The 19,832-nt window shown below is 47.9% G+C and overlaps 10 protein-coding genes across 10 annotated transcripts; 5 read left to right on the top strand and 5 right to left on the bottom strand.

Annotated features, from left to right (window-relative positions):
• Positions 1 to 377: 377 nt before the first annotated feature.
• Positions 378 to 1,488, top strand: I302_109001 (uncharacterized protein; the record flags this gene model as incomplete). The annotated part of the gene is made up of 3 exons (XM_019194726.1): positions 378 to 384; positions 451 to 1,067; positions 1,162 to 1,488. The coding sequence occupies 3 exons, from the start codon at positions 378 to 380 to the stop codon at positions 1,486 to 1,488; spliced, it is 951 nt and encodes a 316-aa protein (XP_019043562.1).
• Positions 1,489 to 1,588: 100 nt separating this feature from the next.
• I302_109000 (translation elongation factor Tu) lies at positions 1,589 to 3,483 on the bottom strand (the record flags this gene model as incomplete). Its single annotated transcript, XM_019194725.1, has 9 exons — positions 1,589 to 1,858; positions 1,920 to 2,071; positions 2,131 to 2,295; positions 2,356 to 2,712; positions 2,766 to 2,829; positions 2,885 to 3,025; positions 3,090 to 3,105; positions 3,165 to 3,336; positions 3,423 to 3,483. The coding sequence occupies 9 exons, from the start codon at positions 3,481 to 3,483 to the stop codon at positions 1,589 to 1,591; spliced, it is 1,398 nt and encodes a 465-aa protein (XP_019043561.1).
• A 407-nt stretch (positions 3,484 to 3,890) lies between these two features.
• I302_108999 (uncharacterized protein) lies at positions 3,891 to 5,377 on the top strand (the record flags this gene model as incomplete). Its single annotated transcript, XM_065870779.1, has 9 exons — positions 3,891 to 3,944; positions 3,998 to 4,078; positions 4,133 to 4,209; positions 4,464 to 4,548; positions 4,597 to 4,711; positions 4,768 to 4,881; positions 4,937 to 5,028; positions 5,086 to 5,220; positions 5,288 to 5,377. The coding sequence occupies 9 exons, from the start codon at positions 3,891 to 3,893 to the stop codon at positions 5,375 to 5,377; spliced, it is 843 nt and encodes a 280-aa protein (XP_065726851.1).
• A 468-nt stretch (positions 5,378 to 5,845) lies between these two features.
• Positions 5,846 to 7,983, top strand: I302_108998 (homoserine O-acetyltransferase; the record flags this gene model as incomplete). The annotated part of the gene is made up of 5 exons (XM_019194723.1): positions 5,846 to 6,232; positions 6,398 to 6,986; positions 7,065 to 7,145; positions 7,215 to 7,372; positions 7,465 to 7,983. 5 exons carry the CDS (start codon positions 5,846 to 5,848, stop codon positions 7,981 to 7,983), a joined length of 1,734 nt encoding a protein of 577 aa, XP_019043559.1.
• Positions 7,984 to 8,176: 193 nt separating this feature from the next.
• I302_108997 (uncharacterized protein) lies at positions 8,177 to 9,957 on the bottom strand (the record flags this gene model as incomplete). The annotated part of the gene is made up of 7 exons (XM_019194722.2): positions 8,177 to 8,225; positions 8,276 to 8,377; positions 8,438 to 9,161; positions 9,291 to 9,450; positions 9,515 to 9,636; positions 9,708 to 9,807; positions 9,922 to 9,957. The coding sequence occupies 7 exons, from the start codon at positions 9,955 to 9,957 to the stop codon at positions 8,177 to 8,179; spliced, it is 1,293 nt and encodes a 430-aa protein (XP_019043558.2).
• Positions 9,958 to 10,377: 420 nt separating this feature from the next.
• On the bottom strand, positions 10,378 to 12,072 carry I302_108996 (uncharacterized protein; the record flags this gene model as incomplete). The annotated part of the gene is made up of 7 exons (XM_019194721.1): positions 10,378 to 10,647; positions 10,711 to 10,843; positions 10,901 to 10,979; positions 11,032 to 11,147; positions 11,211 to 11,329; positions 11,389 to 11,837; positions 11,934 to 12,072. The coding sequence occupies 7 exons, from the start codon at positions 12,070 to 12,072 to the stop codon at positions 10,378 to 10,380; spliced, it is 1,305 nt and encodes a 434-aa protein (XP_019043557.1).
• A 246-nt stretch (positions 12,073 to 12,318) lies between these two features.
• Positions 12,319 to 13,878, top strand: I302_108995 (uncharacterized protein; the record flags this gene model as incomplete). Its single annotated transcript, XM_019194720.1, has 10 exons — positions 12,319 to 12,328; positions 12,387 to 12,478; positions 12,540 to 12,586; positions 12,639 to 12,728; positions 12,787 to 12,869; positions 12,929 to 12,977; positions 13,052 to 13,281; positions 13,333 to 13,483; positions 13,558 to 13,798; positions 13,861 to 13,878. The coding sequence occupies 10 exons, from the start codon at positions 12,319 to 12,321 to the stop codon at positions 13,876 to 13,878; spliced, it is 1,011 nt and encodes a 336-aa protein (XP_019043556.1).
• A 38-nt stretch (positions 13,879 to 13,916) lies between these two features.
• I302_108994 (uncharacterized protein) lies at positions 13,917 to 15,867 on the bottom strand (the record flags this gene model as incomplete). Its single annotated transcript, XM_019194719.1, has 11 exons — positions 13,917 to 14,259; positions 14,312 to 14,348; positions 14,407 to 14,565; positions 14,617 to 14,679; positions 14,734 to 14,819; positions 14,871 to 14,912; positions 14,976 to 15,064; positions 15,128 to 15,239; positions 15,300 to 15,355; positions 15,415 to 15,689; positions 15,753 to 15,867. 11 exons carry the CDS (start codon positions 15,865 to 15,867, stop codon positions 13,917 to 13,919), a joined length of 1,377 nt encoding a protein of 458 aa, XP_019043555.1.
• Positions 15,868 to 16,192: 325 nt separating this feature from the next.
• I302_108993 (uncharacterized protein) lies at positions 16,193 to 18,020 on the bottom strand (the record flags this gene model as incomplete). Its single annotated transcript, XM_019194718.1, has 5 exons — positions 16,193 to 16,663; positions 16,723 to 16,845; positions 16,896 to 17,310; positions 17,358 to 17,869; positions 17,925 to 18,020. The coding sequence occupies 5 exons, from the start codon at positions 18,018 to 18,020 to the stop codon at positions 16,193 to 16,195; spliced, it is 1,617 nt and encodes a 538-aa protein (XP_019043554.1).
• Positions 18,021 to 18,472: 452 nt separating this feature from the next.
• On the top strand, positions 18,473 to 19,577 carry I302_108992 (NADH dehydrogenase [ubiquinone] iron-sulfur protein 7, mitochondrial; the record flags this gene model as incomplete). The annotated part of the gene is made up of 7 exons (XM_019194717.1): positions 18,473 to 18,506; positions 18,565 to 18,615; positions 18,690 to 18,848; positions 18,953 to 19,052; positions 19,105 to 19,232; positions 19,286 to 19,424; positions 19,484 to 19,577. 7 exons carry the CDS (start codon positions 18,473 to 18,475, stop codon positions 19,575 to 19,577), a joined length of 705 nt encoding a protein of 234 aa, XP_019043553.1.
• Positions 19,578 to 19,832: the final 255 nt, after the last annotated feature.

The following is a 19,832-nucleotide window of genomic DNA, read 5'->3' as shown; positions in this document are numbered from 1 at the left end:
AGCTTGCTACCTTACGAGCATGTGAGGTGCTCTACGAGGATGAATGGGAGGTTATGGCTTATGATGATGGTAAAGGTAGTGAAAAGGAACAAGGTGAAAAAGATGAAAGATGACGGTGTTAACATGTTGGTATTCAATGTTGACAGTAAGTCGCGTCGATCGAATTCAGATGCTCTAACTTACGTAATATGTCAACTAGGGATGCAATATTGAATCTCTGAAATTTCAGAAAGATGGTTTCTCTCTGTCGAAATCTACTGTAAATCGCACTTCTTCACCATTGCTAGCTACCTCGAAATCCAATCACCGAGTCATATAAATCGACCAGACTAGGTGAAGAGGAGAGAAGAGGACAGCCAAAAAGAACAGATATCAAAATGACAGGTCAGTCCGTATCCTAGCCCATCAAAGAGCCCCAACGCTGAACCTGCCCCGTTCCATAATTCCCAGACCCAAAATTACAGAAAGCCCTCAAAGAATGCCAAAAGACCATCCTCACATCCCTCAAAGCACTCTCTTCCACCCCTAGTCCCTCCTCTTCCTCATCTATTCCTCCACCACTAGGCGATGTCGTCGGCCAACTCCTCGCCCAACTTCGTCAATCCATCACAGCATTGGGTCTATCATTCAACCCTCCCATAACAATTGACGCGGCGATCCAACAGCTCGACAAGGTCTCTGAATATGTTGGGAAACTCATTTCGTGTGTTCTGCTGGCTTCTACTCCATCAACGGAACTACTAGCTGAGGAATGGAAAGACGGATTGAGCAGGATAATAGAGGAGATCAATAAACATATACAGACTTTAGAGACTCAGGGGGATTATCTGAGTTCTACGGGGATAGTATGGGAATCTATTGATAATCTTTTGAGCGAGCTGTCGAAAGATGAGCTTGGAGCGGTGAAGAGGAGATGGAAGGGTCATCAGGGGACTGTTAAAGATGCGTGGATGGAGTTCAAGGAGATTTTGGAGAGTAGTCCGGAAGACCAGGATGAGGATGGGTGGGACGAGCTGGATTTGGGTGGTGAGGAATTGACAGAGGAAGAGAAGAAGAGGGCTGAAGCGGTGAGTATCTATCATCATCATGTGTATTATGGACTGCCATGTTCTAGGTTCGAGAATGATCGAATCCAAGCTGATTCATTTCACACGTTCATAGGCAAAACCCCTACTCGCCCTGCACCAAATCCTCCATTCCACTATCCCCAAATTCATCGATCAACTACCTCAAGACAACTACCGTCCAATACTGAAAATATCAACGGACTTTGTAGACGCGTACGACAACGCAGTCTCATCAATGCACCCGGAACAGGACGAATCAGAGATCGAAGAGGCGTTATCAGAGGTGGAAGAGATCTCAAGGAAGTTAGCAGGTATGATCAGCGATAAGAGTATAGCAAAGTGGTCAGAGAGGTTAGACACAGAAAAGAAGAAATGGGAAGAAAGGCGAATGAATCTGAGTAGTTTGAAAGATGCAATTTGAGTAGGGTGTGTATGCATGAATCACATCAACAATGCTAACAATATAAGGGGTTCAAATCAAAATCATATATCCGTTCTAGTAAGAAATAGGATTTGTGTGTTTACTCGTAAATTTCGTTGACGATACCGGTACCGATTGTCTTTCCACCTTCTCGCAATGTGAATCTTGATCCGGGTTCAAGAGCGATATCATGTACCAAGTCACCGATCATCTCCACGTTGTCTCCTGGCATGACCAACTTCTCGTGAGCGCCTTCAGTACCGTCTGGGAAAGTGAGGGAGACGGTGACATCGGTGGTTCGGATGAAGAGTTGTGGTCGGTAGTTGGCCATGAATGGGGTGTATCGACCACCTTCCTCTTTGGTAAGAATCTGAGGAGATTATTCCACATTAGTATGTTTCCAATGGGACTGTGAGGTTGTGGTGCCTTACATAAAGCTGAGCCTTGAACTTCTTGACTGATTTGATAGATCCAGGTTGAACTAAGACCTGACCCCTTCTAACTTGCTCTCTCTTGACACCTCGCAAGAGAGCTCCCATGTTATCACCAGCCTCACCTCGCTCGAGTTCCTTGTGGAACATTTCTACGCACATTGTCAGCTTGGCCCTGCGTCGTTTACCACAAGGATTTGAGCTGACTCACCTATACCAGTAAGGGTAGTCTTGAGAGGAGCACCCATACCGACAATCTCAACTTCCGAACCCTTGGTTATGACACCTCGTTCTACTTTTCCAGTAACGACGGTACCTCGACCAGAGATGGAGAACACATCCTCGACATACATCAAGAAGGGTTTGTCGAGGTCACCTAAACAGACCACTCGATCAGTCTGACTGTGCCTTTCTCAAAATGACAGAAATAACTCACGAACAGGAAGTTCCAACCATTCATCCGCCTTCTCCATCAACTCCTTGATCTTGTTGGCTCCTCTCTCAGGATCCTTACCCTCCAAAGCAGCCAAAGCAGTACCCATGACGATGGGGGTCTCTTCACCCTCGAATCCGAATTCCGAGAGCAACTCTCTCATTTCCATCTCTACCAACTCGAGCATTTCGGGATCATCAACTTGGTCGACCTTGTTGATGAATACCACCAATCGCTTGATACCGACCTGTCGGGCGAGCAACAAGTGTTCTCTGGTCTGAGGCATCTGTCCATCTGTGGCTGATACGACGATGATAGCTCCGTCCAACTGAGCGGCACCGGTAATCATGTTCTTGATGTCTACGAGATTCTTCTCAGCGGAATCCAGTCAGACAAGAATGCGGTCAACGTACAATCGGCGTGACCGGGACAATCAATGTGGGCGTAATGTCGGTTAGGTGTTTCGTACTCGACGTGCTGTGGTATGGTAAATCAGTATATGTCGTACGCCTCCTGGATGTCATTCACTCACGGCTGTCGAGATGGTAATACCTCGAGCCTTTTCCTCTGGGGCTTTATCGATCTGAGAGTAATCCATGAACTTTCCACCTCCCTGCTCTGCCAAATATTTGGTGATGGCGGCGGTCAAGGTGGTTTTACCGTGATCGACGTGCTATCTTAACGTATCAGCGGAATTATCCTGCTTCGTTCCAGTTTCTACAGCTATATATACTCACTCCGATGGTACCGATGCTATTCAGCGGACTATCAGCGACGATCCGAGCTGACCGAGAGGGGGGCAGACAACTCACTTGAAATGAGGCTTCTTTCGGCTGAATTTCCCACCTGCCTCAGCGGCGTACCCTCTAGTAGGTAATCTCCTAGGACATTGAGCTACAGCTCTGAATCGGGGAGCGGGAAGAGGCTTGGTAACGAGGTTTCGAGCGAGAGGTACCGATGGTCCAGCCAAAGGTCGAACGGCAGCTATGAACGAACAATCATGAAAAGCAAAAACAGATCGGTTAATTCGATCTACTCTGGACAAGAAGAGGGATACGAGATGGACTCACCTCGAACTTCGGTAGTTCTGAGAGCGGAGGAGAGTCGACTTTGAATGGCGTTTCGCATCATTTTGACGAAGAGGGGAGGTCAATCTGGGTGGATTGTTTTTGGGTATCAACAAGGATCGAAAGGCAAAATATCAAGATTATCTGAAGAGTGGACCACACCTCGTAAACGTAAAAAGTCGAAAAGATCAAAGGTATGTACAAGTATGGGAAAAAGATGCCACTTCTATTCAACCGGATATATTTCCGAGTGTGATACATGTGACATGCACGTGGTGTTGAGTTATTTCAACTTGGGGGTAACCGTGGTTAAAGTGTGGAGGGAGTCCATCCATCATCCCTGGTTGAATCCTTTGTGTTGCTTCCAAATCTGCGTTTATGCGCACATCCCACCGCTATATGTATAACCCTTCAAACGTTCCCTCTCTACTCTAGTCTCCCTCACAGCATCATTTATCTCTACGTGCTAACATGGAAGACGAGTACAAAACAATTCTCGAGTTCGCCTACGAGCTTGCCGAAAAGGTCAGTGGTTCGCTTCTTACGGCTGGTCACCTAGCTTATTGTCAATACCCCAGGCTACCGACATGATCCTGAAAGGGTCAGCAGCGAGATGGACCAGTAACAGTGATGCAGCGGCAAAGATGAATTCTGTCGATGTGAGCTTGCAGTTGGCTCCAATACAATATCATGCTAAGTAAGCTCTCACTTAGCTGGTCACCGAAACCGACCAGGCAGTAGAGGATATGATCAAAGCGGCTATAGCGGAGAAATACCCTTCGCACAAATTGTAAGTCATTCATATGGCTTCCTGAGCTGATGTATCAGTATCGGAGAAGAATCTCATGCAGCAGGCGATCGACAACCACTCACTGACGAATATACCTGGATTGTCGACCCGATTGATGTGAGTGGACGTAAAGCCATATCACGCTGACGTGTAGGGAACGATGAAGTGAGTCGGGGAGATGCAAACATAGCTGACTGGTAGCTTCGTACACTCCAAGTAAGTCCGACTGCCAACGCGCTACGGCTGACATTCAGCCCCTTTGTAGCTTGTTCAATAGGTGTGGCTCATATGTCTAAACCCGTTGTCGGGGTTATGGCTTTGCCTTTCTTCAATCAGATTGTAAGTTTCAGTCATGCTATCATCGAGTCTGGGCTGACTTGATTGTAGTTCTCTGCTCGACTTGGGGGTGGAGCGTTCTTGAATAGGACTACTCCCCTTCCCCTGACCGGAGGAATCCCTCAACCTCTGACCGAGTTGTCAAAATGCATGATCGGAACGGAATGTAAGTCTGCTGTACAGAGACTGCGATCTCAAACCAGCTGACTGCAACATGTCCAGGGGGAGGTGATCGATCTCGACAGTGTATGGAAAAGAAGACGGAATCGCTCTTCAGACTAGCGGGAGATCCTTCCAAAGGTATCGAAGGAGGGAGAATGGTACATGCTCTTCGAAGTAAGCTTCGAACTTTTCATAAATCACTCTGAGTCAAAGCTGACACGGGCAACAGCTCTTGGAAGTAGTGTTTGTACTATCGCTGCGTTAGTCTCAGGTCAATTGGATATGTATTGGTACGCTGGGTGTCAGCCATGGGACGTTTGTGTGAGTAAATAATTACATCTCGTCTCTGATACTCAGCTGAACACACATGTTGTACAGGCCGGGGCGATCATCGTATCTGAAGCAGGAGGTTTCTTCTCCGGCGGGAAAGATGCGTTCCATCGTGTTGCGCCAATGGGAGAGATTTTGATGAGTCGAAGATACGTTTTTGTCCGACCTGTTCCAGACTCGGAGGTGAGTATAGCTCCTCCTCACGATGTCGGTAATACGCTGACGTGATTTGTGTCTATCTCAACGTTAGACCGAGACGAGAGAAGAGATTCAGCGTCGGTTGGTGAAAGAGCTTTACGAGACTGTCATTGAGTGGACCAATGAGGGTATGACTACTTGATTCTGCTTCGATTTAGGTCTTTTGCTATTATGTGGCAGAGTAGTCACAAGTCGACTGACTACCATTAACACTCGCTTGGTCCTCTTGTTGACAGTTCATATGTAAATATATCGTTGCATGCATCGAGGTATGTCTTACGCACGGAGTTGGTCCGCTCGGTCATCCGAATTGGTGGTTCTGGTATAACCGGGGGAGTGTTACGGTGGGGACCCCAGGTTTGATGCGATGGCGTGATCAAGGATGAGATGATATTTTGGAATATAATCCCTCATATAGGAATGACGATGATCAGTCATGACTATTCGGAAATCAAAATCATCCATTGCATGCTGGATTCGCAAGCAGAGAGAGAAAGTAAATATATATATATATATAAACATGCGAGTTGCATAAGCATGCACTTCTTTCCTATAAAAAACAAGACATACTGACCACCCAATCTTAACCTGAACAACTGTATATACAACGATGCCACCACGAGCGACCATCCCTCGTTCAATCCAACTACCCACTACCAAACCCACTTGGAAACCCCCCAAACCCCACCTGGCATCATACCATCCCCCCTCTCCCTCCCTCTCATCCTCCTCCGCGAACCACTTTGTCCCCCCCACTTCGCCGCAACTGCCTCCAAGGAGGAAACCCACCTTCAACCCTGGTGGGTTCGGTCTGCAATCTTCCCCTAGACCTGCTCCCTCGCCTGGGTCATGGAAGGGTAAACAGAAGCAGACTTCACGGGAGGTGGAGTTGGAGGAGATCAGGAAGAGGGACGATGAGATTAGGAGGGACGAGGAGAGGCTGGAGGGGAGGGAGAGTGGGAAGGACGGGAAGGAGGAGGCGGAGGCTTGTTATGTTGTGAGTGAACTTTGCGCTCTGGTTTCTTGTTATAAATCTCCCCTGGGAAGCATGTGTAGTGTTTCATCGTGGTGACATTGGTTGGAACTGCGAGCTACTTGACTTCCCATTGTATCCAAGTTGGTAAAGCGATAGTCTTGTGTGCTGATGGTAGCTGTTCCGTAGCCTCCCCCAGCAACCCTCCATTTCCACTCCACTGAACCCCTCCCCCTCCTGTACTCGCCCCAGCCCCTACCCCCCTTCCAAATAGCCTACGAGACGTGGGGACAACTCAACTCCGCTCGAGACAACGCCATCCTCCTGCACACGGGTCTCTCAGCCTCCTCCCACGTAGCTTCAAGGGGGAACGACGTATCTTCCTCAACCTCCTCCAAACCAGGATGGTGGGAAGATTTCGTCGGTCCAGGAAAATCAATCGATACAGATAAATTCTTTGTGATTTGTACGAACGCCTTGGGGGGATGTTTCGGTTCGACCGGTCCTTCCAGCCCCTATCCACCAGGAGACGGGGAGACGAGATGGGCTACTAGGTTTCCTATGCTTTCTATACATGATATGACGAGGGCGCAGTTTGATCTGCTGGATCATCTGGGTATTGAGAAGCTTTATGCAAGTATTGGGTCTAGTATGGGAGGGATGCAGAGTATTTCTATGGCTTACATTGCGCCTGAGCGGGTGGGGAGGGTAGCGAGTATCTCGGCGAGTGGGAGGTCGGGGTTGAATGGTGTGGGTATGAGATATGCTCAGAGGAGTGGTAAGTTGGCGTCTATCTTTCAGGTCTGAACGAAGGGAAGATGACACTGTATGTTCTGAGTGCTAACTTGAATCGCAGTCCTCATGGCCGATCCTAATTGGAACAGAGGGTTTTACTATGATGGTGTACCTCCTCACAACGGGATGAAGCTGGCCAGGCGTGAGTGTAGCCCGCCAATACCTAATGTTTAAAATGTATGTCGACTGACACCTCCTGTGATCAACATAGAAATCGCTACGATCACCTACCGATCCGGACCAGAATGGGAACAGCGATTCGGTCGTCAAATGCTCTCAGAGCAAGAAGCAGCGCTGGATTCGAACGGTGATCCGGACGTACCCAGACTGAGTCCTGATTTCTTGATCGAGACGTATCTTGACCATCAGGTGAGTCCATCCAATCCTATCATCACACAATCACACACACCCTCTCCCGATTGAGAGAATGGTATCACTGATGTTTGCGTGGTGATGTCCAGGGCGAGAGGTTCTGTCTGACATACGACGCAAACTCCATGATCTACCTCTCAAAAGCAATGGACCTATTCGACATGTCCTCCACCGCACTCACATCCTTAGCGAAGAAATTCAATTCCGCGTACCCTTCCGCCAACCCTTTCCCCTTCCCCTCAGACCCAGTGGGAGTATCCATCTCATCCTCTCGACATACTACGTCCCCCGAGTCAGAAGCAGAGAAGGAACTATCAGAGAAAGAAACCAAGAAGAAGCTCAAGAAATTCATCCCTACCTCTAAATCACCTCATCTCTCGGAATTGTCCCAGGGTTTGAAGAGACTTAGGGATATCCCAGCGCTGGTGTTGGGCGTTCAGAGTGATGTCTTGTTCCCTGTTGAACAGCAACGTGAACTTGCAGATGCGCTGAAGTTGACGGGGAATCAGAATGTCACGTACTATGAGTTGGGTGGGGTTTGGGGACATGATACGTTTTTGTTGGATGTTCAAAACGTTGGTGGGGCTATAAGGGGGTTCTTGCATTGAGGTCGAGTAGAGAGTACGGGTTTATAGGGAAAATCATCACGGAACCGTGAGGGTGGAATAATGGAAAGAGATATGGGAGTGTTGTATGCACCAGTTCATGTGAAATTATCTATACACCATCAAGACACATTAAGGTATATGCATACTCGTACAAACAATTTACCAAGATATCCTCAAGAACTGTCATATCTCACTACATACCGAGCGAAGCATTACCCACTGAATCTTCAGAGCCCAGTAATCTTTTGGAGATATCAGCGAGATTCACGTTCAGGTTCAAAACAGCACTCACGCAAACTCCTTCATCAACGAGCATTCTCCTCCGTTCTCCAGATCAATGTTGTAAGCTTGGAACAGTCCATCTGCAGATATCACCATCACCTGAGGTACGGTTCTACACAAACACACATCTATCAGCCTGGCAACCTTGTCAGCATTCGAGTCGCTGACTCACCCGCTCATAGCCACCACCGTTCTAGCGCCATTACCCCTCAACTTGATAAATGCGAAATCTCTTTGAGGCTCCCACATCTCCGATACACTCCTGGGTAGATACCCTCCCACACCGCCTACGAAGGATTTACCAATATGGTATGATCTCCTCCTCAACGAGGACGTGGCACTACCATTATCCGTCAATTTGGCTGAAGAGAGCGGAGGAGAGTTGGAAGGTGCATCAGAAGGTGTGGGTGATCTAGCTCCGTCCACATGTTCAGGTATATCTGGATTCGGAGAGGAAGAGGACGAAGAGCCTTTCTGGTTGTTCGCTAATTTGTAGATATGTATAGTGGAAGAATCGGATGATACGGCCAAGAGGGAACTGGCCAAGTTGAAGTTCATACTATATATCTTTGCGCTCTGAGTACCTCGGCGGAATTGCCATAACTTCTTAGCATCCGGTACAGAGAAGACTCTGACGACGGTCCCCTTATCTGAAGCTGTGGCTAACATCGTGCCCGTTGAATTAAGTGCGAGAGCGGCAATGGGTGTTTTGTGGGCTTGGATCACGTTCAGAGCTGAGAGTGATATGGTGTCGAATAAGAGGACATCGCCTGTGGTAGGTGCTGGAGGGGCTGCTGGGACTGCATTGGAGGAGAGTGGAGCGGAGGATGCTGAGGGCGCTGGTGAAGGGTAGGCAAGGTAGGAGTGTTCGGATGAGGAGGAGAGTGCACAGACGGCTAAAAGTGCACGTGCGGAAGCGTCAGCATTACAGGTAAAGAATACTGATCGTGTCAAGTATGAGAGACATGGGATATGGAGTCGGGATATGGAGGGATGATGTAGAGAGAACGGTAAAGTAAGCTCACCATTGGGATTAGGTCCAGTCTCTATAGTATGCAATAACTTCATCGTCGATATATCGTAGATGTAAATCTCATTCTCCAGCACAACTATCAATCTCTTCCTGTTCATCTTGACGGCAAGTACGGAAGTAGGGAAGATGAGCTCGCAGATGGTCGATTGGCGCTGTGATCAGAAGTCATATAAGCATATTGAAGAGCTGCAGCATGCCGATGACTAGCCAGCTCACCTTGGTATTGACGATCTGCAGCTTCCTAGGACTATTCGAAGGTTGAGTGTCCGCTGCTCCTACTAACGCTACTAAGGACGTGCAGAACAGCATCTCCACGATACCCGTAGCACCTTGATCATCTAAAGAGCACTCATGGATGAGCTACACTAAGACACTTGGACTGGAGTTGAAGGTTTGCACCCAGACTTACTCTTAGAATGCACTTTCCCAAATGGATCACAATTGAGTATAGTATATCCCTTCTTATGTCCTACTGCTATGCACGAGAAGTCTTGGTTGAAATTGCAGCACTGGGGTACAATCAGCATCAAATATCGCCAGCAGATATGAGCCAAGCGCAGTGTACATTCAGGATGCGACAGGTGAACATCGAGGAAAAAGGGAGGAAGGAGGAAGGAACTCACGAGCAAGTCCGGATGACGTTTACCTAGACGTGACATCGTGGAAGTGGATGCAGGCGTAGGATCGCTTGATGACTGTTTAGGGGAGTACCTATATGTAGTGATTGAGCGATAGTGATAGCGTAGCGTTCAATGAATGGATAGTTGCTAAAAGGTGCAATGAATGATCAATGTAAGTTGAAAGAGACATCGATGATAATGAGCACTTGGCGTCATCACTACCATACCACCACTACTAGCAAGCTGTCACGGGGAGATCCGTGCGACAATTAACCGAATTCAGTATAACAAGTATCACCAAGCAGCTAGGTGGCGATAACGTCAACACTCACTGCAATAGTTTTCAACCACCAAAACATATGCATGCAACAGAGTAATCAGACCGAGGGGTATTTATGACGAGGAGATCTAGTATAGAGTATATGCATACAGACAGACAAACCAGGCAGAAACATAACATCACCACCAACCCTTCTTCTTTTCCTCTCCCGTCCACCCTATTTGCCTCGACCCATCTTGTGGCATATGATCCTGTTGCTGATGAGGAGGTAGCATGTGTTGTTGAGGATGAGGCAGGTGAGGAGGAAGCTGAGGCATGAAGTGACTTTGAGGTGGCCAGAAGTTGTTGGCGGAGGGAGGAGGGTCGTGGTGCGAGGCTTTGGCTCGGAGGTTGAATAATGCAGAGTTGGTGAGGATGATGAGGAATGATAGAGTGACAAGGGTGAAGCTCTACAAGGAATGGTTATCAGTATTTTTATCAGAAAGGGTTGATGACAATCAGATATCACATACCATCGTCTTCCAACTTATCGGATCGACAAAGCTGTTGATGACCCCTGCAAAAGTCTCGGCGATAATGTTGATGCGTCCTACCATCGTAGGATCACGATTCATACATGCGTCCCAGGCTTTACATGGTGCTTCCCTGTGGATGAGGACACAATCAGTATCGAATCAATGACTTAGGATGTGAACCGCTTACATCGCCGGTACTCGCAGCACTGGATCACATCGATTAGTAAGATATAGATTTGTACATTCCGCAATCTCTTGAAGTATTTCTGGGATAACAAGTTAGCTTGTACAGTGCAAGCAGGTTCAAGATACACTAACCAACAGAATGCTCCTGCATCTTGTCCTTGACATCCCGTCGCACAGTCAACACGAACTGCACACCAAGGTATAAACAGAATAAAACGATGGACGCGTTGACTGCGAATTGTAAATATCTATAAAACCATATATCAGCTCGACGAACTTCGACAGGATGGTCGGAGGACTAATAAACTCACCCCAGTAGCAAAGCAGGTATCTCTGAATGCCTTAGAGCTGGCGGAGTCATATGAACATTATAGTGATGTTCCGATTTCGAATATGTAGGTGCAGACGAATCGCTATGTCTGATTGAGACCTATATTCAACATATACATTAGCCCATTCACTGCTCACTGTCCATGCAAGACTGCTTACCCCTTGCTCTCCCCTGCCTTGCCCCTTCCTCGCCTTCTCCCTCTTCTTGTTCGTCCTGCTCACAGCGCCTTTCGCAAATTTCCTAGGCTGCTCATCTTTCTCCTCTTTGTTCTCCTGCTGATGATCCTGCCCCTGCTCCTTCTCGTTATCATCTTCCACTCTAGCTTCTTTACCCTTCAACAGCGTTTCCGCAGATTTAGCAGGAGTCGATAATCCTCGAGCGGGACTATCCATATCTATATCCAGCTGAGTTGCCAAGCTTGTAGTAGCTGGTGTACGTGGAGCGGTATTGTACCATTGTGAAGGATCGTACGAAGGTGCTTTACGGGGTGTATTGAGCGCTGCTAGTAGTAGAGGAGCAGAGTTGGACGAGGGGTTGGTGAAATGGGCGAAACCTGGTGCAGGGTGGGGGTTGAATGGGATTGCTCGGTCTAGCTCGCTGTGCAGGCCTAGCAGACACGTTAAATCCAGATATCAGCTCCCCATGTCCTGCTACAATGGGAGGATGGTCATCAATAAGGAGATGGTGGGACTGTAAGACTTACGCTTCCTCGCTGGTCCATCTTCACCTAAACCCATACCCACCAGATTGAAGGCGTCTAATCTGGAGGTATCGTAATTCTGGTCGATATCCATTGGACCGGATTTATCTCTTGGCTCGTAGGTGAAGCTATCCTCGTCCATCTTGAGCTGGGTATGTAGTGACAAGAATGATGAAATTGATAGCAAGATAAGATGGGAATCAACAGAATTAAAGAGATCAACAAACGGATTTGAACAATTTCTGGTGCAGCGACACAACGACAACGCGTTCCTGAATTTGGTGTACGACGAGTGATAATAATGTAATTCACCAACAACAACTTGACATCTCTCTTTCCTCGTACCTCTCTCTTTTCCTCGGACATACACATATAGGTCTCATCAGACATGTCGACAGGTGAGTGAGGCCCAGCATAAGAGACGAGAAGGAGCTCACAAACCATGCGTCTCGATAGGCGACCTCACACTTCAACCACCCGCCGACGGGATCTCTTCCCTCACCTTCTCTCCTGATTCGACTAGGTTATTGGTATCAAGTTGGGATGGGGTATGTCAGCTGCCCTTCGCATTGCACGAGGTCTTCTGAGCTGATTGCTGGCTTAAAATAGACAATACAATTACATCACCTCGTCGCTCCTCCTCAACCTCCTGTCATGTGGGTAGAATGATCGACTCATTCTGACTTGATTGCTGACTCCCTTGTCTAGCTTCTCCCACCCTGCTGCCGTTTTGACAGCTACCTTTGGTTCATCCTCGACTGTAGCTTTTTCAGGAGGTCTAGATAAGAGAGTGAGGCAGTGAGTCATCATCCCTCTCATATGATCGAGATGCAACGCTGATGAGCTCGGTGGTCAGGTGGGATTTCGAAACTGGACAGTGTAGAGTATTGGGTAAACACGACGATGCAATTTCAAGTTTGGTCTGGTTTCCAGAGTACAGTGAGTCCAGTCTTATCCATCATATAATGGTGTGACACACAGCTGATACTTGTATTCAGACGTGTTGATAACCACTTCATGGGACTCGACATTGAAAGTATGGGACCCGTACGTCGCTATTCCTTCCTTCTTTTGCCTTGTAGCACGACCAGACCATACTTATCATTTGCTATGTATCGCAGATCCGCCGAAACACCCTTACGTTCCACCCAACCCCTCCCAGCAAGAGCGTACAACCTCTCCTACGCGCCCAAATCCGCTCGTCTCCTAGTCTCGATGGCCCATCGACATGTCTTCGTCTACGATGTAGCCAAGCTCGCAGCGGCAGATGGAGAGATCTCACCCTCTCAGGAGAGGGAGAGTGCTCTGAAGTTCTTGACTAGGAGTATAGCTACTATGGTGGACGGGAAGGGTGTGTTCTATCCAATTCTTCCTTGATGAAAGCTGACAATCGAGGTGGTAGGCTGGGCAAGTGGTTCGATCGAAGGTAGAATCGCGGTAGAATACTTTGATCCTGCAGACCAAGGCTCGAAGTACGCTTTTAGAGCTCATAGGCAGAATGTCGATGGGGTGGATTGCGTCTATCCTATCAATGCGTTGGCATATCATCCAGTGTAGGTCTTCTTCCCCAGCCCACTCCAAGCTGCGAAACAACACAGGGAGCCTTGCTGATGCAGGATCAACCCAGACACAACACATTCGCTTCGGGTGGTTCAGACGGTTGTATCTCCATATGGGACCACAACGCCAAGAAGAGGATGAAGTTGTACTCGAAATACCCTACTTCCATCTCTGCGTTGACCTTCTCACCTGATGGAAGCAAGTTGGCTATCGGTGCGAGCTACGAGCATGATAATGCGATAAGTAGACCTGAAGATCAAGGTAGGGTGATGGTATTGATCAAGGATACAGTGATGGAAGATTGCAAGGTGAGTACAGATTGCGATGATTGTTGGGACCTGCAACAGCTGATATTTGTCATCTTGTGCAGCCCAAAACAAAAGCATAGAGAGGTTGTAGGAGTTATGCATATGGTGATAAATATGATTATGTTCCCCAATCTCCTCCATCACCACCAAACCAGCCTCCATCGTCACTTTGTTGCTGCGACCAAGGATCCTGCATAACCTCGTCATCTCCCCATCCAGACTCTTCTTCGTACCCCTCCATACCCTCATCACTGGGAGGGTATTTTTCAGGGTCTGAAGGGCGGTCTTGAGATGGCTGTCGACCGTATATCTGCTCATCTTCCGACATTCCTGCTCCCGCTGCTCCAGCCGCTGCACCTGCAGCCGTACCATCCGAAGGCTGTACATCTGATGGTCTGCCCTGAGTAGCTTCCACGCCGCCATCTCCACCTCCCCAAAAGATGAATGGGAATCCCATACCACTATAGATTAGTCAGCTTGGATCAGTGTATCCGAACGAAGAGGATTGCTCACCCGCTGCCGGAATGTCGAGAGAAATAGTCAAAATCGACTGTGAAGAGGAAGAAGTTAGCTTAATCAGAAGTAAGAGTAGTCCTCGGAAAGCTCACTAGACACTGCCGTAGCTAGGGTCATTGCCCTCTGATCCAAACTCAATCCCCCTTCTTTCCCTTCCGGTAAAATCAACGATTGTCCCTGCACATTGATATTCGATCCAGGTGGAAGATCAAGTTCAGTACCGGCAGCATCGAAACGAATGACATATTGTCCTGTGTAAATTTTCAGCATGTTTTCCGCAGTGCTGTTGGAGGGAGACTTACCAGTATCAGTGAACAGCTCTCTTCCTATCCCTCGGAAATTCCTGTTGATTGATGCGACGAGACCTACCAGACAGAAGTGATCAGCGGAGTTGGGTCTGCAGTTGATATTGAACTTACGATCATCTCGATCTTTCAACCAGAAGTCCCAAGCTAAGAAACCACTATCCACTTTTGCGAATTGCTTGAATGTCTCTTCCTCTCGCCTGCGATTATGAGTCAGCCTGTGGACCGGCCGACAAAATCAAGCAACTCACCTCTGGAAAAGGTTATATCGTCTTCGCCATGGATGCCATTGTCTGGGAACGTTAAAAATGGGTCAGCTGGTACCAATTCGCTATGTACAGTGAGACATAGCTTACTGCTGGGCTTCTCCTACCAGCATACCCTCTGCTCCTTCCTGCGCGTGTACGAATATTCTAGAATTGATGAATGCAAATGGTCGTCGAATCTGGCATCGTCGATCTGCTCAGCAGGTTATACGAAACGAGTGGGAAGTAAGAGGCAAACTCACCCATAGTACAGGTTTACCATACTTATCCATGATCACCGCTCTGAACGGTCTATGAGTCCTTAGAGCTTGTCTCGAAATAGCAGACAATATCGTCTGTTCTTCTTCCGCCAAACTATCATCCATTCATCAGCTATTATTCTCCCATCCAGGGGTAAAAATTGAAAAAACTCACAATCCGACATGTTGACCATCAGGTGAATGTATAGCATACCTATTAGCTTGTTCGAACTGTCCCATCCCCACTATCAGCCAGGCATCAGATCATATGAAGATGGAAATGAACTTACACCCATAAATACATTTAACATCTCAAGCTGTCTGACAATCACCAAACTCTCATGAGCCAATATCTCCCTCGCAGCATGATTATCCTGCAGTATACCTTGAGGATCAGGGGGTATGTAGACTGGTCTAGAAGGCACAGGAGGTTGGACGGTAGAGGGATCATATTGGTCGAAATCGTATTGCGGATATGGGCCTGGAGGTGTTTGGGGGTTAGATGGATCGGATGGCTGAGAAGGTTGAATGGGTCTTCGACGAGGTCGAATGTGTCCTCTTGGTACTGCGTAAACGAACAATCAGCTCAAAATATGGTCTTGGTAAGCGGATGTCGAAGGAGACTCACGTCGATCATCTTGCCGAAGGAGAGGAAGAGCGGTTGTTATCCCTCGGTATCTTGGTGTGAGTAGCTGTCGACTTGGTCCAGCTATTGTAGCTGATCTCGCCAGTTGGCGTAGCATGTTGAGGGTATGCTCTGTTATAGATGGCAATTGTGCGCTGAGAGATAAGTTACAAGATGATTTGTAGATGATTGAAATGTGCGAAATTCCATTTATTGTTGACTTCTGACTGTTTTGCCGAACGATTGACGATGACGTTTTCGAGGATGTTCTCGTTGAAATCAGCGGCAAGTCAAAGTGGAGGTAAATATGTGTCAGGTAAATATGTTTACAATTCTCATACAAGATTTGAACCTCTGCCTTAATCTCATACGTAGGTAGATAAGAGCAAGTGGTGCAGTGCGATGCATGATGAATGATGACTACTCTAGATGTACAAATAGATCTACTGCCCCGATCTCTTCTTCCTGGCAGCAGCTACTCTCCTCTGTTTCTCTGCCTCTCTGGGACTCAGCTGTCTAGCAGGGGCGGCGGATGAGGCAGGAGCACTGGATGCCGATGGTGCAGCAGCAGGAGCAGAGGTGGCTGCAGCGACAGGAGCCTTTTCCCTTATCCTCTCAACCGACTGAACTGCCTGCTGAGGTCGATTCCTAGCCAAGAGCGCCTGTTCTCTGAGTTTCTGAGCACCCTGCTCAGCTTGCATCTCCTGTGCCTGTGCATATCTCGTATCGAAGAATTCTTTGGCAGCTTTGATGGTGTCCAACCAGTTTGGATTCTTGAATTCCTTTTGTCCAGGTGGAGGAGGGACGACGGGAGGGGTAGGGATACCAAGCAAGTTCTTTACTGCTTGCTGACGGAGGATGATAGATTGGAGGAGCGTGAAACCGGTTGAGAAGGTCCAGTAGAATAGAATGGCCTGAGTCATGGATCAGTCGTGTCCTATTCTCCTTGAGCATTCTACAATGCAAAGCTTACAGCGGGGAAGAAGGATACAACCGGGAGAGAAATGAAAGTCGTCATCTGGATGAAGTTCTTGATGTGAGCGGTTCTTTCAGGTGATCCGGCTTTTTGGGCGGTACCCATACCATCTGCACCGTACTGTTGCGCTGTCAGCTTTCATTACTATACATGTGGAAAGAACAGCTCACCTTGAACACCAGATTCGTGAACAATAACGAAGTAAGAGGAAGAATATAATAAGGATCCGCAGCAGTCAGATCCGTGACCCATCCTATGCCACCTTCCTTCAGCTGAGGTAGAGGGAGATTTGCCAGTCCACGGATGATGTTGAAGAACGTCAAGAAGATGGGTAGCTGAAGGACAGGTAGGAGGAGAGCTCGAACGGGGTTCACGTTATGATCCTTCATCAACTGCCTCATAGCTTGACCCGTCAACGCTTGAGCATGTACATCCCCCTTGTTCTTGGCTTCTGTTGCTCTTTCCATTAGACCTTGTATCTGGGGGTTAACGGCGGCTAGTCGGACGTTGTGTTTTTGGGTTGAAATGAGAACAGGGGAAAGAGCAAGTCGGATAGCGACGGTAATGGAAGCGATGGTGGCCCACCTATAGGCGAGTTAGCGATGAATATGAGAAGTGGTGTAATTACTTACCAAGGTAATCCTGTTGTCGTATGTAATCCTACGATAGCGTCTGTAAACCAACCAGAGATGCTAAAGAAGCCATGCTCGTAACCCATCAACTTCAAATCCGACACCTGCATAGCAGCATGGACAGCTTCCGGAGACTGTAAAACTTCTTCTAATGGTTTTCCAGAGTTCAATATCAGATCTGCCAATGTTGGCGTCACCCCATCTGCGGGTGGCTGGGGTAGTAAAGAGGGATCGATAGTTGGTGGTGAGGAAGTGAACGATTCAGGGAGTGTTGGCTGAGCAGAAGCAGTCGACGTAAGATCTGGGTGTGATTCGGACAGTATTGGTTCTGGTGGAGTCTCAGGGGTGATCGGGGATGCTGAAGCCGCTCCTATGGGCTCATCGACTGAAGCAGAAGGGGGAGAAGGGGTTCGCCATGGTGTCCAAGAAAGGTTTCGGGATGAAGCGACGAGGGGAGAAGCGAAACGAGGATTGGGAAGAGCTGGTCTTTTGCCAAGCGCTACAGGGGAGGGCTGTGAAGATACGTTAGCTTGGAGTATCACATGATCATGGTAGGAGAACACTTACTCGCACCGAGGCATGAGACAACTGTCGGATAGCTAGAGGCTGGACCGAAGCGGAATGAGGACGAGCGACCCGGCGTAAGGCTGTTCTTGATAGCATCGCAGCAAACTTGAGGTTGTCGATGAGCTTGTATGAGCAGTGACGAGCGGGCTGGGTGACGAAAGCTGCGCAGATGATCTCGATGGACTACTCTGTATCGATGTCAGAGTTTACATGCAACTCGCATCTTTTGAAAAAAAACAGAAACAGAAACAGATGAAGATGAAGAGGACAAGTGGAGGAAAGGATGATTACATATGATTGGAAGAATGCCACTTGACTGAATGTCCGGATAACTCCGATATAATACCGTGGTATATAACATGGTTCATCTCATTGGTTTACAAAGTGCAAGAGCGGCGAGAGCCTACAGTGACACTCTACTTGGTAGCATTCAACATTTACCTATCTGACATCTCAGTGAGATACGACTTACGACTGTTATCATTCTATCATAACACCTTTGTACATCTTTGTACTATCATTTCATCACCCCATATCATCATCTCAAAATGGCTACCACTCTCTTGCCAGGTCTCAGAAACGGTGAGTCGATCAGATCACCACGGATTGTGGTACAATTGCTGATCACTTCAAACACTAGGCGTTCTTGCCAAAGCTTCTTCCTCAACCCTTCGACCAGCACTCGCGATCGGTTAGTGATTCTCAGATCGGATCGTGGAAATGAAATGGATAGGAGGATGTTGACAGGATGGTTCTCACATACAGGTCGACCGATCTCAAACTCTGCTATCGCCCTCAGACCCAATACCCCTACATCTTCCTTAAACACCGCCGATTCATCTCCTTCTACCACCACACCTGCTACTGCCATAGCACAGAGGGGAAGTAATCAGTTGAGTCTGGAGACCCCAAGAAATGGTGCTGGTGAGTGTTCAAGCTATGCAAACCCGTAGCGATCACGAGATCCGACGAAGGAAACTTGAATGTTAGATATTTCTGGGACATGTCGCTGATGAAGCCAATCGCAGAATATGTCCTCTCTACACTCGATAAAGTGGTCAACTGGGCTCGACAGGGCTCGATGTGGCCAATGACTTTCGGTCTTGCTTGTTGCGCCGTAGAGATGATGTGAGTCTGTGACGATCAAAGAGTCCAAGGCCGAGCTGACGAACGCCTACAGGCACATGGCCGCCGCTCGGTACGATCAAGATCGATTAGGTGTGGTGTTCCGAGCTTCACCTCGTCAAAGTGATATCATGATTGTTGCCGGTACTTTGACCAACAAGATGGCACCTGCGTTGAGAAAGGGTATGTTACTCGTCCGGAGAATTGACGTTTCCATGCTGACAAAAGAATGATAGTATACGACCAGATGCCTGAGCCTCGATGGGTTATCTCGATGGGTTCATGTGCCAACGGTGGTGGATACTACCACTACTCTTATTCAGTAGTTCGAGGGTGTGATCGAATTGTACCTGTAGATATCTACGTACCAGGGTGGTGAGTAATCGTATACGCATCAGGTACGATCATGTGCTAAATTTCGATATCCACTGTAGCCCTCCAACCGCTGAGGCTCTCCTCTATGGAATGCTTCAACTACAACGAAAGATGCGAAGGAACAGACAAGGTGTACGATGGTACCGAAAGTAGAGTGGAGGTTGAGGTGATGGGTTTGGAGGAGGACGCAGGGAGGTCAACGGACGGCGTTACGACTATTCGACTTTCAGATTATATTTTTTTCTGTACATTCTGCATCGGTCCGGAATGTATCATGCATCTTAGTAAACTGGAACGCTCATATGAGGTAGCATGCGAGAGCAATCATAGCGAGATTGACTGTTATCGATGTACCCATGTCACATTATGATGTGGCAAACCACTGGAGATGGTATGATTCTGATGAAT

Source organism: Kwoniella bestiolae, chromosome 8, assembly GCF_000512585.2.
Source record: "Kwoniella bestiolae CBS 10118 chromosome 8, complete sequence".
In the NCBI taxonomy this organism is placed as follows: domain Eukaryota; kingdom Fungi; phylum Basidiomycota; class Tremellomycetes; order Tremellales; family Cryptococcaceae; genus Kwoniella; species Kwoniella bestiolae.
This window is presented reverse-complemented; position numbering and strand designations above follow the sequence as displayed.